At 42.0% G+C, this 18,023-nt stretch overlaps 1 protein-coding gene across 1 annotated transcript in view; it reads left to right on the top strand.

Moving 5' to 3' along the window:
• The window catches only part of dnah9l (dynein, axonemal, heavy polypeptide 9 like), a 429,781-nt gene that overhangs the window by 128,877 nt on the left and 282,881 nt on the right, over positions 1-18,023 (top strand). Inside the window, exons 30-33 of the mRNA XM_060828114.1 lie at positions 1,418-1,570; positions 2,298-2,531; positions 3,229-3,360; positions 9,130-9,290. Of these exons, the coding sequence (XP_060684097.1) occupies positions 1,418-1,570; positions 2,298-2,531; positions 3,229-3,360; positions 9,130-9,290 (680 nt within the window). The remainder of the gene's footprint in view (positions 1-1,417; positions 1,571-2,297; positions 2,532-3,228; positions 3,361-9,129; positions 9,291-18,023) is intronic.

Below are 18,023 nucleotides of genomic sequence, written 5' to 3'. Positions count from 1 at the left end.
CAAGTGAACCTGTAGCAAAAAACTTTTGGCCTTGATGTCCATAAACGGAACTGACTTAAGAATGGAATCAGGCCTACCACCTTCTGGAGGCTGTGCTCCTGGAGTTGATATGTTCTAAGCTGAGCTGGCTAAAGGGCTCATTTCTGTTCTTTGCAACTTTGTTTCAATTATTATAAAAATAGCTAGACCCTCAGCCCACACACCCCTGCCCTCCCATCCCCAAACATCCATCAACCAATTGCCATGGTCAATCCTTGCCAACTTATATCCCCACCCAGCTCCATGGTCCCTTATATTCTCTAACCATGTTAACCTTCCAATTAAACCTATGAACCGTCGTTGCCTCCCTGTCATGATTTGTCTTTCTACCCACCTTCCATTGCTACACATGCTTTCAATATCAACTTGTACCCCTCTAACTGCATCTAGTCCCGATAAAAAACCTTGTGCAACCCATGGCTCTAGATAAACCTCATTCATACCTATGGACCCTATTGAAACTGACCTGACTTCTTCTAACCTATTGTCAATCAAAACATACCAACAGATGCTGTTTGTAGCTCTTGCTGAATGCTGCAGTCTGCTTCTTTCTCTTTAAGTGCAGGAATATACTTATCCTGCTTATTCTAGCATGATAGAAGAAAATCCCTCATTGGTCTAACTAGCAAAGGCTCTTGTTTTGAACAAAAGGCAGCTTATTGTATGTTGGCAACTAGTTGTATGTTAAATTGATATGAGAGCATTGTTATGGAAACTATGATGAGGGATGAAGTTAAATTTTACTTTTCTGAGATTCTACGTTGTTCTCACAAGTCCATATAATGTATTTTTAGTGGGTGGTGCTTATAACATTCTTTAGTATTAATCTTTCAAGACCCATATACAACAACCTCCATTTTCTTCTAGTACAATAATGGCATAGATTAAAAATTCTCATTCTTGTTTTTTTACATCTCTCCATAACCTCATTCTCTTCCATTAGTGAAGTCTTCTCCAGCCCTTCAACCCTTTGAAATCTCTGTGCTCCTGAAAAAAAACCTAGCCTGTCAAGGGTCACTAATGTAAATAGCTCCACCATTGGTGGCCATGTCTTCAGCTGCTTATTCTATTAGAACCTAAGCCATGCCATTCCCTCCCCAAATTTCTACAACATTTTTTCCATGTTACTCCTTTAAAACATTCCATAAAACCCACCTTTTTGACCGAGCTTTAGGTCATCTGTCTTATTATCTCCTTATATAGATTGGTGTCATATTTTGCTTTATAATGCTGTTGCCAAGCACGTTGGGACATTTTAATTATTTTAAAGGTGGGTTATTAATACCACTTGTCATAAACTGTAAATAGAAGAAAAACTAAATTAAGCCTTAAATGATGAAATTATGTTACTTTTAAAACATATTCAATCTCTCAACAGGTGACAAAGCATTTGCTTAAGCTATTTGATAATTTAGCTGATTTAAAGTTTAGAAATAATGACAAGCATGGCGATACATGTGAAGCAGTGGGAATGTACAGTAGAGAAGGAGAATATGTGCAGCTTTCAATGCCCTGTTTCTGTGAAGGACAGGTAGGTTTGTATTTCTATACATTCTAAATGCTTTTAAAATAGCTTTTAAAATCTGAATGGTCTAAGACAGTTGGAATTATATTTGGAATTGATTCCAAATTATTGGAATGAATTATTTGTCTTTGCATTATTTAGGAAAATTTAGAAGTCATATAAAATCTGTGAAACAACTAACTGATTAAATATGAAATACCGAAAAGCTTCCATTAAGTAACAATATATTTGTATTGCTTCCCCTGCAGCTTTTAATCTTGTATATAAATTTATCTCAGAGTCAGTCTAATCACTTTGGCATTGCTTTCAGTATGTTTTAAAGAAAGATCTATTGTGGGATGTGCCAAAACATGACGGTTTTCAGGTTGCAGAGAAGGATAGGCAATTAATAAAGCAGATGGTATCTAGGGATTTAAAAAGAAGGATGAGTGCAAAATCCCAGAGGTTAAGCAAAACATTGAATCATGGTAAAGGTGTAGACTACTTAGTCTGATAAACCTGTTCTCTTCACTTCAGTGAGAATAAGAATATACACATCTGTTTTTGTCCCAGAATGTCTTAATTTAAAATCTGAGATTCATTGATTATTGTCAATTGACCCACCATCATCTGTCATTTTTGCAGAAGAGATATCCTAATATAACCCACCCTTTGCATGTTTCAAAATGTTGACCCTGAGAAGCCAAGAAAAGAAAAAGAACTATGTTCCAAATTATATTTACTTCATTACCAGGCTGAATTTTGGCTGCGGAATCTCGAGGAGTCAATGCGAACTACAGTACAGCATGAAATCATGGAAGCAGTTGCAGCATGCGAAGAGAAACCAAGAGATCAGTGGTTGTTTGATTACCCAGCACAAGTGGCTTTGACTGGCACTCAGATTTGGTGGACCACAGATGTTGGTATTGCTTTTGAACGTCTTGAAGAAGGTTTTGAAACTGCTTTAAAAGATTACAACAAAAAACAAGTGGGTTGCGTTTAAACAAATTTCATATCAAACCTGCAAAGACTGCTGTCTTAAGTTGTAATACTTTGGTCAAATTATAGAATTTTATAATTTAATTCTAATTTTACCAGTAAAATCATGATAAAGCCCAAAACAGTGGGAATTTCCTCAGCAATTCTCCTAATTGATCATTGTAACTCATTGAGAAACCTATTTAAGCAATTTACATGGGAATTCCTTGATCGCCTGTCTAAGCTATGGGTAGCTGATCAAGAGAACCCAAAGAAAGTCTGACAGTTTGTGATTACTACTTTTCTCTCACAGCAGGCCACGATTTCCTATAATTCCTTCTTGTTACTACAAGCTGACCAATGATTAACGTATGCAGTTATTATTTTTAAGATTGCAAGTTTGTTGAGAATATTTTGAGCTGTAAAACAATTCCATCCATTTTTTTTCTTCTGTAATGTTCTTGCAGTAATCTTCATAATGTGCAAAGTATAAGATTGAGCGAATAAGATTGAATTAATTTGCATTCCTCACTATCCATTAATTTTGCTTCAGATGGTCAATATGCACAATTTTTATGTTTTAGTTAATACATTATAGGGAATGCCTTGCAAGTATAATGCTTTCTGGAATAAGTAATCAATGTATGACATATAGTGTACTGTACCCTATCTTTTTGAGTAGTCAAATATAATTATTTTTATTGCAGATTGCTCAGCTAAATGTTCTTATAAACATGCTACTAGGGGAGCTCACCCATGGTGATCGTCAGAAGATTATGACAATCTGTACAATTGATGTACATGCCAGAGATGTTGTAGCAAAGCTCATAGCACGGAAGGTAATTTGTTGTAGCAATTACCCTAATGCATTCTTAAAAGCATAAAATAAACATAATTTCGCTGTAAAGGGGCTGCTCAGTTGTTCTGGAAAGAAATGACAATGTTTTGATTTAGTCACTTCGGTCTTTTCCATTGATATGCGACATGATTACATTTACTAGCTAAAGTACAATATTGACTTTGTAGTATTTAGTCTAAATTTCTTATCATTTTGACTATATTTCTTTCGAGTGATTGCAGTTTTAATACATGACGTTTTTATCTTCGTTTTTCAAATCAGGGCTTACTCAACTACCACTGAACTGAATTGGTTTTACATTCTGCATTACTGAAAACCCAATTAGATATTGCACTCCCTTGATTTATTTTAATTTTTAAAATTTGATCTCCAATCTCTAATCACAATATTTATGCTAGAGTGTTTTGAATGAACTTGAAGATCTTTCTAAAGTTGAGTAAATGAACCCTATTTTAATTGTATTCCATCCATTAATAATTCTGACATGTACAGAGCAACAGAATAGCAGATGGTAGATTTGTTGTGTATGAGTCATATGGAGCTGAAAAAAAAGTTCCTTTTATTGATACATTATTCCTATTACATAGAGTTTTAATGTATAGTTTTGCTAGGGTATTCCATACCTAGTTTTCAAAAGCCAGAAGTATTCATTGGAGTTAGACAAAGTGCATGTTACCCAAACAAATGGGTAGAATCCTGAAAAGGTTTAGGATTGATATGTAATTTTGAAAATACTCTTGTCCCAAAAGCGATCACTACAAAAAATGATGTTCTTTCAGAGTAAATGTTTAAAACTCCATTTATGTGACAGAAGGGGATGGAAAGCAAATAAAATTAGTGCTCTCTAGCTCTATATTTCTACACCTTGTTTACTTACTTTGCAAGAATTTTTAAATCAGGTTGGATGAGTTCAGAACATTTAGGAATAACAGGAAACTAGGAAAGTGTGAAGGGATGGCTGTCTTAATTAATAGCATTAGTGAAATTGAGAGTGATGAACTCAGTTCAGGAAAACAAGATGTAGTGACTGTTTAGGTAGAAATGATGAAAGGAAGTCACTTGTGAGAATGGTTTCCAGTCCCCCTTATAGTTACCACATAGGCAGGTGGAGCATAAAGAAAGAAATAATAAAAGGTTGTCAGAAAGGCTGGTGATAATCATGGGTGACTTTAATCGGCATATAATCCTGGAAAAGTCAGATGGGCAAAAGGTAGCCTAGATGAAAAGTTTGTAGAATATTTTCAGGACAGTTTCTTAGAACAGCATGTTGTAGAGCTTACCAGGCAGCAGGCTATTTTGGACCTAGTATTGTGCAATGAGATGGGATTAATTAAGATCTCATTGTGAAGGCATCCCTGGGTAATAGTAGCCTTTAACATGATTGAATTTTACATTCAGTTTGAGAGGCAGCAGTTTGAGACTATATTTTAAAAAAAAGGGACTTATGAGAGTGTGAAAGCAGAGCATACTAAACTAATTTGGCAAAATAGTCGATAGGATAGGTAAATAGAGATGCAACACTCTCATTTAAGGGATATTTCAGAATACATAGGATAGATACTTTTGAATGAATAAGAAAATTTCCATGTAATGAATGTATTATCTGATTAACTAAAAGGAAAAACAAATAATTATAGAGTCACACAGCACGGAAACAGACACTTCGGTCTAACTCGTCTATACCAACCAGGTTTTCCAAACTAAACTAATTTCACTTGCTAGCATTTGGCTCATTATCCCTCTAAATCCTTCCTATTTATGTACCTATCCAAATGTCTTTTAAATATTGTGATTGTGACTGTGCCTGCATCTATTACTTTCCCTGGTAGTTTATTCCACATATGAATCATCCTCAAAGATAAGTAGTACATAGAAGATCAGACAGAGAATATAGAAAACAGTAAAAGTTAAGAGGGAAAAATTAAAGCTAGCCAGAAATATCAAAACAAATAGTATGAGGTTTTATAAATATTTAAAGAAGAAAGAGTTAACAAACTCAACATTGGTCCTTTAGTAAGTGAGATTGGAGAAGTAATAATGGAAAATAAGAAAATGGCAGATCATAGAGTCATAGAGATGTACAGAATGGAAACAGACCCTTCGGTCCAACCCGTCCATGCCGACCAGATATCCCAACCCAATCTAGTCCCACCCGCCAGAACTCGGCCCATATCCCTCCAAACCCTCCCTATTCATATACCCATCCAAATGATTCTTAAATGTTGCAATTGTACCAGCCTCCACCATTTCCTCTGGCAACTCATTCCATACATGTGCCACCCTCTGCATGAAAAAGTTCCCCTTAGGTCTCTTTTATATCTTCCCCCTCTCACCCAAAACCTATGCTCTCTAGTTTTGGGCTCCCCAACCCCAGGGAAAAGACTGTCTATTTATCCTATCCATGCCCCTCATAATTTTGTAAACCTCTATAAGGTCACCCCTCAGCCTCCAATGCTCCAGGGAAAACATCCCCAGCCATTCAGCCTCTCCCTGTAGCTCGGATCCTCCAACCCTGGCAACATCCTTGTAAATCTTTTCTGAACCCTTTCAAGTTTCACAACATCTTTCCATTAGGAAGGAGACCAGAATTGCACGCAATATTCCAACAGTGGCTTAAGCAATGTCCTGTACAGCCACAACATGACCTCCCAACTCCTGTACTCAATACTCTGACCAATAAAGGAAAGCATACCAAACGCCGCCTTCACTATCTTGAACCTGCAGTCCAAGGTCTCTTTGTTCAGTAACACTCCCTAGGACCTTACCTTGAAGTGTATAAGTCCTGCTAAGATTTGCTTTCCCAAAGTGCAGCACCTTGCATTTATTTGAATTAAACTCCATCTGCCACTTCTCAGCCCATTGGCCCTTCTGTTCCAGATCCTGTTGTAATCTGTGGTAACTCTCTTCGCTGTCCACTACACCTCCAATTTTGGTGTCATCTGCAAACTTACTAACTGTAACTCCTATGCCCATATCCAAGTCGTTTATGTACATGACAAAAAGTAGAGGACCCATCACCGATCCTTGTGGCACTCCACTGGTCACAGGCCTCCAGTCTGAAAAACAACCCTCCACCACCACCCTCTGTCTTCTACCTTTGAGCCAGTTCTTTCTGTATTCCATGAGATCTAATCTTGCTAATCAGTCTCCCCTGGGGAACCTTGTTGAATGCCTTACTGAAGTCCATATAGATCACATCTACTGCTCTGCCCTCATCAATCTTCTTTGTTACTTCAAAAAACTCAATCAAGTTTGTGAGACATGATTTCCTACACACAAAGCCATGTTGACTATCCCTAATCAGTCCTTGCCTTTCCAAATACATGTACATCCTGTCCCTCAGGATTCCCTCCAATTTGCCCACCACTGAGGTCAGGCTCACTGGTCTATAGTTCCCTGGCTTGTCTTTACCGCCCTTCTTAAATAGTGGCACCACGTTTGCCAACCTCCAGTCTTCCAGCACCTCACCTGTGACTATCGATGAGATACAATTATTTTGCATCAGTCTTCACCATAGAGGATAAAAGTAAAACCCCAGAAGCTATGATAGATCACAAAATGAAAATGAGGGAGGAACTCGTGGAAAATCACAATTATCTCTTGTTGGAGATAGTCATTACCTCACACAGTGTGTTGCAAATATTTCTTCATCATTCCAAGCCTGGACATTGTGTGAGTCATGCTGCATTTGCTGCAAAATGCGAGATGTCATAATCATTTGGGGGACTTGGGATTCCCAACATCTTCTATTTTTCTTCCCTCTGACCAAGAGACTCCCTGTCATGGAAAAGTTCTAGTATTGAAGGTTAGTATAAAAACATCATTGCAGTAGTTGTCCATTAGCACTTGATGAAAGTGGTGTACTGCTGTGAATTTCTCAAATAAAAGTCACCCATTTGGCCAAAACGTTATTTTTTGACTAAGTTGGAGCTATGTCAGTTTGGTGGAATGATTCTCACTGCAGGGTCAAGTGAGTTAGCTTGCTGTATTTTACCAAACTTATGTTAATGGGGGTTTCAGGCCTCATAGCAAACATCACATCGATTTTCATCCCCTCTTAGCATGCACGTTCCCAGAGCAGTTCACCACTCACTGGAGATGCTGGGCATGATCAACAATCCTGGTGCTGGTGCCATAGTTAAAAGGCTGTTGTGTACCAGACAATCACCATCAGTCTGGGGCTTCCTAACATGGCTCCTGATGTTTGTTATGGACATGGCACACTGGGAATTCAGTTGTCCACTTTGCAGTCCTATGGGACAGGAAGGAAATTCCTCTTCCTTCAGAGTCAGGACACTGGACCATGTCAGTCTGGTCCAAGGTTGCTACCCAGGTTAGTGCAGTCCCAGCCACTTAGAGGAATGCCCAGCACGGTAAAAAGAAGATCAATGTCCTTCTCCGTTCCACCACCATAACTGCCACCATCTGCTCTGATTTCTCTCATTTCCTAAATTTCTGCTTCTGTGCCCATCTCACCCCAAGGTTCATGCTCTACCACTCTCACTGTACCTGCGATATCTTCCCTCACTGGCTGTCATCCACCTCAACGTGCTACACCACTAGCTATACCCTCTGCCCTTCCTCCTCACTCATTCGGCCAACCTCTCCACCTGCACCAACACTAATAGGTGTGCCACACACCTTCTTCTTCCGTAATACCTAGCCCTCTCTCATTTCAGCAGCTAAACAGCTCACAATAGGGCAGAAAGATTTCAGACAAATGGTATACTGCCCATCATTTAGTTCCTTACCTCTTAGGAGCAGATCTTGACTGTTTGCTCTGAGCAGGGCCTGGAGTTTTATCAGGAGCCGTCTCTTACTGTGGCTGAATCTCTGGAGCAAGAGCTATTCCCCTTGACTGGACTGACAACTGTGGGAAGCTGAATTCCTGGCTTTGTGTCCGTGGCAATTGGCACTAAAAGACAATAGTGACATGATCCTGGTAGCTCTGGCTGAGGATCAATGTGCAAAAAGGCATGGTAGGGTAATGCAAGGCAGCGATGGTGTGTGTATCCAAACAGAATCAGAGGGTGAGTATGCTATTGACAATGAGTGAAGCCTGGTCCAGTCCGTGAGTTGAGTGCAGTCCCTGTACGCAGTGTCTTTGCAGCAACATTAAAATGACACTTGCTGGTGCAGAATTGAAGTGCAGAAGTGGATGAGATGTGCCATGAGGGTTCACATGAGTAACACATCAGATGCCAAAGGCTTTGGACATAGAGTGCATCTGACAGTTCCCAGAGAATTGTTTTAACCCAGTGTTCAACATGGAGATCTTTTTGTGTAAATGCTAAATTGAACCCACTCAAGTTTTCCAGATGGCTAGTTTTATGGTAAGTTTGTTAAGATTGAAATCTGTGGCAAGTTGGGCTATTGAGAAGACATTTAACAAGCAAACAAGAATGTCACTTGGAAACTTGCCATTGCCTTTGTCACACCGCAGAGCAAAGAATGTATAGCAGGATGAGCTCAACATTGAGATGGGCTTTGCTGAACATCTCACCATTGCCCACATCGCTCTGAGCCTCATAGGATTCTGCCAAATGCCTTTTTCAAAAAATGAACATTTTAATTCTGGTTTATTTACTTCACAAATAAAATAATATTTACATGTACACACTGCGATAGTATGTGTAAGATGTAGAAGGAACATATAAGAAGGGATTAGCTGTTGCATTTCAAACATAGAGATGTAAACACTTTGTTCAGATATTTGTTTACAATTTTTCAATGTCAATTTTATTGCTAGGTCACTAATAGTCAAGCATTCGCCTGGCTATCGCAACTGCGACATAGATGGGATGATAGTCATCGGCAGTGTTTCATTAATATCTGTGATGCCCAGTTTCAGTATTCATATGAGTACCTTGGTAATACATCTCGGTTGGTAATTACACCTCTGACTGACAGGTAAGGTCTGTGTTGCTCCATTTGCTTGCTTGAAACAATCTAATAAGTTAACACCTCTGTAGCCAGTTTTATACTCCACAGTTTAATGATAGTTCACTTGTACAGTTTACTGTTTTCAAAAATGTTTTTAAAATCCTTATTGTTCATTTCTCCTCATATGTTATAAAGTGTCTTATCATTTTGAGCATTGACCACCTCAGCTGTCCAATGTAAAGTCATTATCATCCTGAGATATGTATCACTTATGAAAATACAGATTGTGCTTCCTAAATCCAGCTGCATCAGAACTGGGCCTTTGCTGAACCAGAGAATTTGCTGGATTGTGGTGCAGAATGTGGCCATTCAGCCATTTACACTACTCTCCAAATGAGCATTTTGGCTTAATGCCACTCTGATAACCAAGTTTATGCAGTGCATCTTGTAGATAGTATACACTGCTGCTAGGAATGTTGGTGGTGGAGTGACTGAATGTTTGTGGATATGGTGTCAATCAAGTGAGCTGCTTTGACCTGGAGCTTCTTGAGTATAGCTGGACCACCACTCACTCAGGCAAGTATTCCATCACACTCCTGATGTGTGCCTTAATGATGCAGAAGGATATTAGATCCAGCAATGTAGAATCTGCAGAGGTCAGGCTCAGTAACACCGAGGAGGTTAAAAGAAAATAGTGGGGGTTGTGTATAAACCCAAAACTGAAGAGATGATGTTGGGAATGACATTAAATAGGGTATTAGCAATTCATGCAATAAAGAAGATATTGTTTTTATGGGTGATTTTATTTGGCATATCGATTGAGTAAATCAAATTAATAACAATACCATTCTTAACCAAACATTGAGGAATCAACTAGAGAACATGCCAACCTAAACTGGGTATTATGTTATAAGAAAGGAGTAATTATTAATCTTATGTGGAAGCCAGGACAGCATTGGAGCCAATGGGGTATGTGCGTAGAGTGTTGAGTGGAAAGATTTGACAGTTGAGGATTATTCCACTCATTCTGTAATGGGGGGAAAAAAATTCAATAACATGACAGGAAAGCAGCTGATTGGCTGGTAAGGGAATTACATTTGGGAACTGTTCTTAAATCACCAGTTATTTAAAAATGTGTAAAATTATTTAGGGATAAAGTTAAATTTAGCTAGTAAGTCAAAGGAAGTTTGTGAAAGACTAAGGAAGTTTAAATGATGGCAGGCAAGAGCAACCACGTGGAATATGTGACCTATCATATGGGGATCACAGATCCCACCAGCATCCAGGATGACCATGTGTGCAAGAAGTGCTGCCAACTGCACAAGCTGGAGCAACTCTGAGCTCAAGTGGCCTCTGGAGACACAATGACACATCACGAGCCTGAGAGTTACATGGATAGCATGTGAAGGGAGGTGGTCATGCTGCAACTGAATGGACTGAAAGCAAGATGGGCATAGCTGATCACCAAACAGTTAAGGAGAAACAGGCAGCAGTGCAAGAGTCCCCCAAGTTCTTGCTCACAAATCAGTTTTCCATTTTGGAAGCGGAGGATGGTGCTGTTACCTCGAGAGTGCAGAAGGAGCCAGGCTTCTGGCATCACAAGTGGCCTGACTGTACAGGAGAGGAGGGAAAAAAAACAGGAGCAATAGTGATGGGTGATTCATCAATTGCGGACAGACAGGTGTTTCTGTGGCCATGGGTGTGACTCCAGGTTGGTGTGTTGTCTCTTTGGTGCTAAGGTCAGGGATGTCACTGAGGAGGGTAAGAAGGCAGATAAGGTTGTGGTACACATTGGTACCAATGCTATAGGTAGATTGAAGGATGATGTCTTGCATCAAGAGTTTAGCTGGCTTGGTTGTAGGTTAAGAAGTAGGACCTTGAAGGTGACTGCATCCCCCATCATGAAGGCCGCACGCCCTCTGCTTCTTCCTTTCCCACCGATCCAACCAGTATCCTTCCACTGACACCCTCCTTCAACTGACTGAACTGGTCCTCACTCTGAACAGCTTCTCTTTTCAATCCTCCCACTTGCTCCAAACCAAAGGAGTGGCCATGGGCACCCACATGGGCCTGAGCTATGCCTGCCGCTTCGTCGGATATGTGAAACTGTCCATCTTCTGCAGCTACACTGGCACCACCCCCCACCTTTTCCTCTGCTACATCGATGACTGTATCGGCATTACCTCGGGCTCCCACAAGGAGGTTGAACAGTTCATCCATTTTACTACCACCTTCCACCCCGCCCTCAAATTTACCTGGACCGTCTCAGACTCCTCCCTCCCCTTTCTAGACCTCTTCATTTCTATCTCAGGCGACCGACTCAACACGGACATATACTATAAACCGACCGACTCCCACAGTTACCTAGATTACACCTCCTCCCACCCTGCCCCCTGTAAAGACGCCACCCCATATTCCTAATTCCTTCACCTCAGCCGCATCTGCTCTCAGGAGGACCAATTCCAATACCGAACAACCCAGATGGCCTCTTTCAAAGACCGTAACTTCCCCTCAGGTGTGGTTGACGATGCTCTCCACCACATGTCCTCTACTTCCTGCTCCTCCGCCCTTGAACCCCGCCCCTCCAATTGCCATCAGGACAGAACCCCACTGGTCCTCCCCTACCACCCCACCAACCTCCAGATCCATCATATCATCCTTCGTCATTTCCGCCACCTCCAAACAGACCCCACCACCAAGGATATATTTCCCTCCTCTCCCCTATCGGCGTTTCGAAAAGACCACTTCCTCCGTGACTCCCTCGTCAGGTCCACACCCCCCACCAACCCAACCTCCACTCCCGACACCTTTCCCTGCAACTGCAAGAAATGCAAAACTTGTGCCCACACCTCCGCCCTCACTTCCCTCCAAGGCCCCAAGGGATCCTTCCATATCTGTCAGAAATTCACCTGCACCTCCACACACATCATTTACTGCATCCGCTGCACCCGATGTGGCCTCCTCTGCACTGGGGAGACAGGCCACCTACTTACGAAACATTTCAAAAGAACACCTCTGGGACACCCGCACCAACCAACCCAACGGACCACTTTAACTCCCCCTCCCACTCCGCCAAGGACATACAGGTCCTTGGCCTCCTCCATCGCCAGACCATGGCAATGTGACGCCTGGAGGAAGAGTGCCTCATCTTCTGCCTAGGAACCCCCAACCACAAGGGATGAATGCAGATTTCTCCAGCTTTCTCATTTCCCGTCCCCCCCACCTTATCTCAGTCCCAACCCTTGGACTCAGCACCACCTTCTTGACCTGCAGTCTTCTTCCTGACCTGTCCGCCCCCACCCCCTCTCCGGCCTATCACCCTCACCTTAACCTCCTTCCACCTGTTGCATTCCCAACACCCCTCCCCCAAGTCCCTCCTCCTTACCTTTTATCTTAGCCTGCTTGGCACACCTTCCTCATTCCTGAAGAAGGGCTATACCCGGAACGTCAATTCTCTGCTCCTTGCATGCTGCCTGACCTGCTGCGCTTTTCCAACAACACATTTTTCGGCTCTGATCTCCAGCATCTGCAGTCCTCACTTTCTCCTAGTTGATTAAATATATGTACTCTAGTATTGGACATTTTAGCTCTGGGGAAAAGATTCTGATCATCAACCTTATTTATGCATTTCCTAATTTTATGCTCTTCTATCAAGTCTCCCTTCAGCCTCCACCATTCCAGAGGAAAGAACCCAAGTTTTTGGAGCCTCTACTTATAGCTCATACTATCTAATCTAGACAGCATTCTGATAAACTCTTCTGTACCATCTCCAAAGCATCCATATCCTTCCGGAGAGACCGAGCGCAAAATCAGGAACTAGTTCAGGGAAAATTTATTGTTTGCACTCTCCGATCAGCCCCACCTTTTGGATGCCAGCCATTTCAACACCCCCTCCCATTACCCCAAAGACATGTCCAATGTGGGTCACCTCCACGATCAAAACAAGGCCAAACACACGTTGGAGGAAGAACACCTCCACTTCAGTCTAGTGAGCTGACAATCATAAGGCTTTTCGTAGAATTCACCAGTTTCCAAATCTCCCTATTGTTGACCTCATCCTAAGCCCACCCCAACTGCTTCCCCCCACCCTCTTCATCCTGACCCTACCTATCCATTCTTCCTTCCCACCTATCTGATCCACCCTTCTCAATCACCAATCACAGCCACCTCTTACCTGCATTCACCTATTGCCATCCCAACCACCTTTTCCCCAGGCCCACCCCCTCCCTTCATTTATTTCTCAGACACCCTTCACCTCCCCCAGTCCTGATGAAAAGTTCCAACCTGAAACGTTTAATCCCCTCCTCCGCTGATGCTGCTTGACTTGCTCTGCCATTTCCAGCTGCACTCTTTATCCACTCTGACAAGAACTGAACACAATACTCTTAAGTGTGGCCTAACCAAAGTCTTATAAATCTGCAACATGACATTCTGACTCTTGTACTCAGTTCCCCAAACAATAAAGGCAAGCATGCCATTTGTCTTCTGTACCACCCTATCTACTTCAGGGGCCACTTTTGGGGAGCTAAGGACTTGAACCTCAAGATTTTAGTGACAGGAGCTTGATTGATAAGGTGGCTGAGCTAAGAGAGGTGATTAGCATGTGAGAATATGACTTTTTAAAAATTAATTTGTGGTATGTGGGAGTCGCTGGCTGGCCAGCATTTATTTTTCGTCCCTAGTTGCCCTTGAGGAGGTGATAATGAGCTATCTTCTTGAGCTGCTGCAATTCACTTGCTGAAGGTTTAGAATAAAAGATGCCATTTAGAATGGAATTCCAGAATCTGGTTTCCAGCATCTGCAGTCATTGTCTTTACCTTGTTGATTTTAACCCTACTGCGAATCCTCTTGCAAGGATGCCTGCCTTGAAGAAGTTTTCCTCCTCTCTCTACAAGAATCTCAGGGAGTCCCTCTCCCACTGCATCTCCTAGGTCCAAGACTTGTCCGTACTTGTCCGACTTGCCTAGCTCCTTTTCCACCTATCCACTCCACCCTTTCCTCCCTGACCTATCACCTTCATCTCCTCCCCCACTCACCCATTGTACTCTATGCTACTCTCTCTCTACCCCCAACCTCCCCAAGCTTATCTCTCCATGCTTCAGTCTCTCTGCCTTTATTCCTGATGAAGGGCTTTTGCCTGAAACGTCGATTTCGTTGCTCATTGGATGCTGCCTGAACTGCTGTGCTCTTCTAGCACCACTAATCCAGAATCTGGTTTCCAGCATCTGCAGTCATTGTTTTTACCTTGAAATATTTCCAAGTCAGGATAGTGTGTGACTTGGAGGAGAGCTTGTAATTGGTGGTGTTCTCATGTATCTGTTACCCTTGTCCTCCTCGATGGAAGCAGTTATGGGTTTGGAAGGGACTGTTTAAGTATCTTTGAATTTCTACAGTGCACCTTGTAGACAGTTTACACTGCTGCAACTGATGGTCATTGGTGAAAGGAATAGATACTTTTGGATGTGGTGCCAATCAAGCAGGCTGCTTGGTTCTGGATGTTGTCAAGCTTCTTGAATGTTGTTGGAGCTGCACCCATCCAGATAAGTGGGGAGTATACCATCACACTGTTGACTTGTAGAAGATGGACAGACTTTGGGGAGTCAGGAGGTGAGTCATGTGTTGCAGCATTCCTAGTTTCTGACCTGCTCTTGTAATTATTGTGATTATGTGCTGAGTCCAGTTTAATTTTCTGGTCAATGGTAACCCCAAGGCTGTTAATAGTGGGGGATTCAGTGATGGTATACATTGAATGTAAATGGACAATGGGTTAGATTGTCTTTTACTGGAGATGGTCATTGCCTGACATTTTTGTGGTGCACATGTTATTTGCCACTTGTCAGCCCAAGCCTCAATATTGTCCTGATCTTGTTCCATTTGAGCATGTACTGCTTCAGTATTTGAGGAGCTGCACATGGTGCTGAACATTGTGCAATCATTGGCAAATATCCCCACTTCTGACTTTATGATGGAGAGGTCATTGAAGCAGCTGAAGATGGTTGGGTCTAGGACACTACTCTGAGGAGTCCAGCAGAGAGATCCTGGTACTGAGATGGCTGACCTCTAACAACCATGACTATCTTCCTATATGCTAGGTATAACTCTAATCACTGGAGAGCTTATCCTTGATTTCCATTGATTCCAGTTTTACTGGGGCACTTTGATGACACATTTAGTCGAATGCAGCCTTGATGTTAAGGGCTGTCACTCTTTGGAGGCAAGCCCTTTTGTCCATGTCTAAACCGAAAGTTGTAATGAGACCAGGAGCTGAGACCCTAGCAGAGCCCAAACTGCGTGTCACTGAGCAGGTGCTACTTGACAGAACAGTTGTTGACACCTTCCATCACTTTACTGATGATTGAGTGTAGACTGATGGGGCGTTAACTGGCCAGTTTGGATTTGCCCTGCTTATTGTGTACAGGACATACCTGGGCAATTTTTCATGTTGATGGTAGGTGCCAGTGTTGTAGCTGTGCTAGAAGAGCAGCAAGTTCTGGAACACAAGTCTACAATATTATTGCTGGAATGTTGTCAGGGCCCATAGCCTTTGCAGTATCCAATGTTTCCAATCACTTGATAGCGTGCGGAGTGAATCGAATTGGCTGAAGACTGATATCTATAATTCTGTGGACCACTGGAAGAGGCCAATATGGATTATTTACTCTACACATTTGGCTGAAGATTGCTGTGAATGCTTCAGCCTTATCTTTTGCACTGATATGTTGGGGTGTTTTCATGAGTGAGGATGGGAGTGTTTGTGGAGCCGCCGCCTCCTCCTTTGGGTTGTATAATTGTCCACCACCATTCATGACTGGAAGTGATAGGACTGCAGAGCTTAGGTTGACACATTGATCACTTAACTGTCTATCACTTGCTGCTTATGCTCTTTAGCATAAAGTTAGTCCAGTTTTGTAGCTTCATCAAGTTGACACCTCTTTAGTCTGCCTGGTGCTGCTCCTGGCATGTTCTCCTACACTCTGCATTGAACTGGGATTGACCCCCGGCTTGATATTAGTGGTTGATTGGGGGATATCCTGGGCCATGAAGTTGCAGATTGTGCTGCTACTGGATGGCCCATAGCACATCTTGGATGTCCAGTCTTAAGTTGCTAGATCTGTTTGAAGTCTGTCGCATTTAACACAGCTCCACACAATGTGAACCTCCATCATGTTGTGTGGCAATATTGTTGCAATCACTAAGATACGTTTGAAGGAATAGTAAGAATGACATCTTAACATTCTAACATATAGAATATTCAAATGGGACGTGGGGGAATGTCAAAGAGGTAGAGACATTGCATTGTTGATAAAGGAAACCATCACTGAATTAATGAGGGAAATGTCCAAGAAGTCTCTTCAAATGAGGGTAAAGCTTAGATGGGACAGCACAGTGGCTCATTGGTTAGCACTGTGCCAGGGTGCTGGGTTCGATTCCTGAATCAGGTGACTGTGTGGAGTTTGCACATTCTCCCTGTGTCTGCATAGGTTTCCCTCCAGGTGCTCGAGTTTCCTCCCACAGTCACAAAGATGTGCAGGTCAGGTGAAGTGGCCATGCTAAATTGCTCATAGTGTTAGATGCATTAGTCAGGGGGAAATGGGTCTGGATGGGTTCCTGTTCAGAAGATCGGTGTGGACTTGTTGGGACAAAAGGCATGTTTCCACACTATAGGGAATCTAATCTAAAAAATGAGTGATTACTTTGTTCGGATGCTTGTTTTATAATCCCAGCAATCAGGGGAGAGTGGAACAGATATGTAGGCAAATCACAGAAAAGGTGGGAGAGGAACAGGGTTATCGTTGTAGGGGATTTCAACTTACCTTAACTGGGATTGCCTGAAAGTAGAAGGATTTGATGGGGTGACTGCATTGGAGGTGTTCCAAAGGAGATTCACCAGGATGTGTTTTGGAATAGGGCACCTCCTCGATGAGGAGAGACTGGATAATTTCAGATTGTTGTCTCTGGAGCAGAGAAAGTCAAGGGGGGAACCTGATACAGGTGTATTAGATTATGAGGTGCTTTGACAGGATGAATAGAGAGCAGCTGTTCCTCTTAGTCAAAGGACCAGTAACAAGGATGCAGAATTTGAAAGTGACAGTTGGGAGATTTAGAGGCGATTTAAAGAAAAATATTTTTATCCAGAGGGTGGCAGGATCTGAAAAGCACTGCCTGGAAGGATAGTTAAGACAGGAAGTCTTGGATGAATGCCTGAAGTGTTGTAACATTCGGGGCTATTCTGACAAAGAGACTAGTTTAGTTGGTAGTATATTTTTGGCAGCACAGACTCGATGGACCAAAGGGCTTCTTTTGTATTGTGTCATTCTATGATTCTAGTTGTGTGAGGCCCCTTGGGGATGAATGACAATAGTATGTTGGATTTCTTCGTTAAGATCGAGATTAATATACAGTAGTTGATTCTAAGACTAGGCTCCTGAATCTAAATAGAGGAAATTACAATTGTATGAGGCGCAAGTTGGCTATGATGAACTTGGACAATGATACTTAAAAGGATGTTGGTGAAAAGGCAGTGACAAACATTTAAAGAGCACAAGGGTGAACTGCAACAATTGTTCAGTCCCGTCTGGCACAACAATAATAAGGAAAAGGTAGCCAAGCCATAGCTTACAAGGGAAATTATATTGATGATTAGTATATATCGTTCCTGTAATAATTATTAAATCATGAAAGTCTCTGCATATTCTTTGATCCCAAGTGCTACATCCAACTCCTTAAAATCATATAACATTTTGCTCACAACTGCTTTCT

Source organism: Hemiscyllium ocellatum, chromosome 7 (genome assembly GCF_020745735.1).
Source record: "Hemiscyllium ocellatum isolate sHemOce1 chromosome 7, sHemOce1.pat.X.cur, whole genome shotgun sequence".
NCBI classification, from domain to species: Eukaryota; Metazoa; Chordata; class Chondrichthyes; order Orectolobiformes; family Hemiscylliidae; genus Hemiscyllium; species Hemiscyllium ocellatum.
This window is presented reverse-complemented; position numbering and strand designations above follow the sequence as displayed.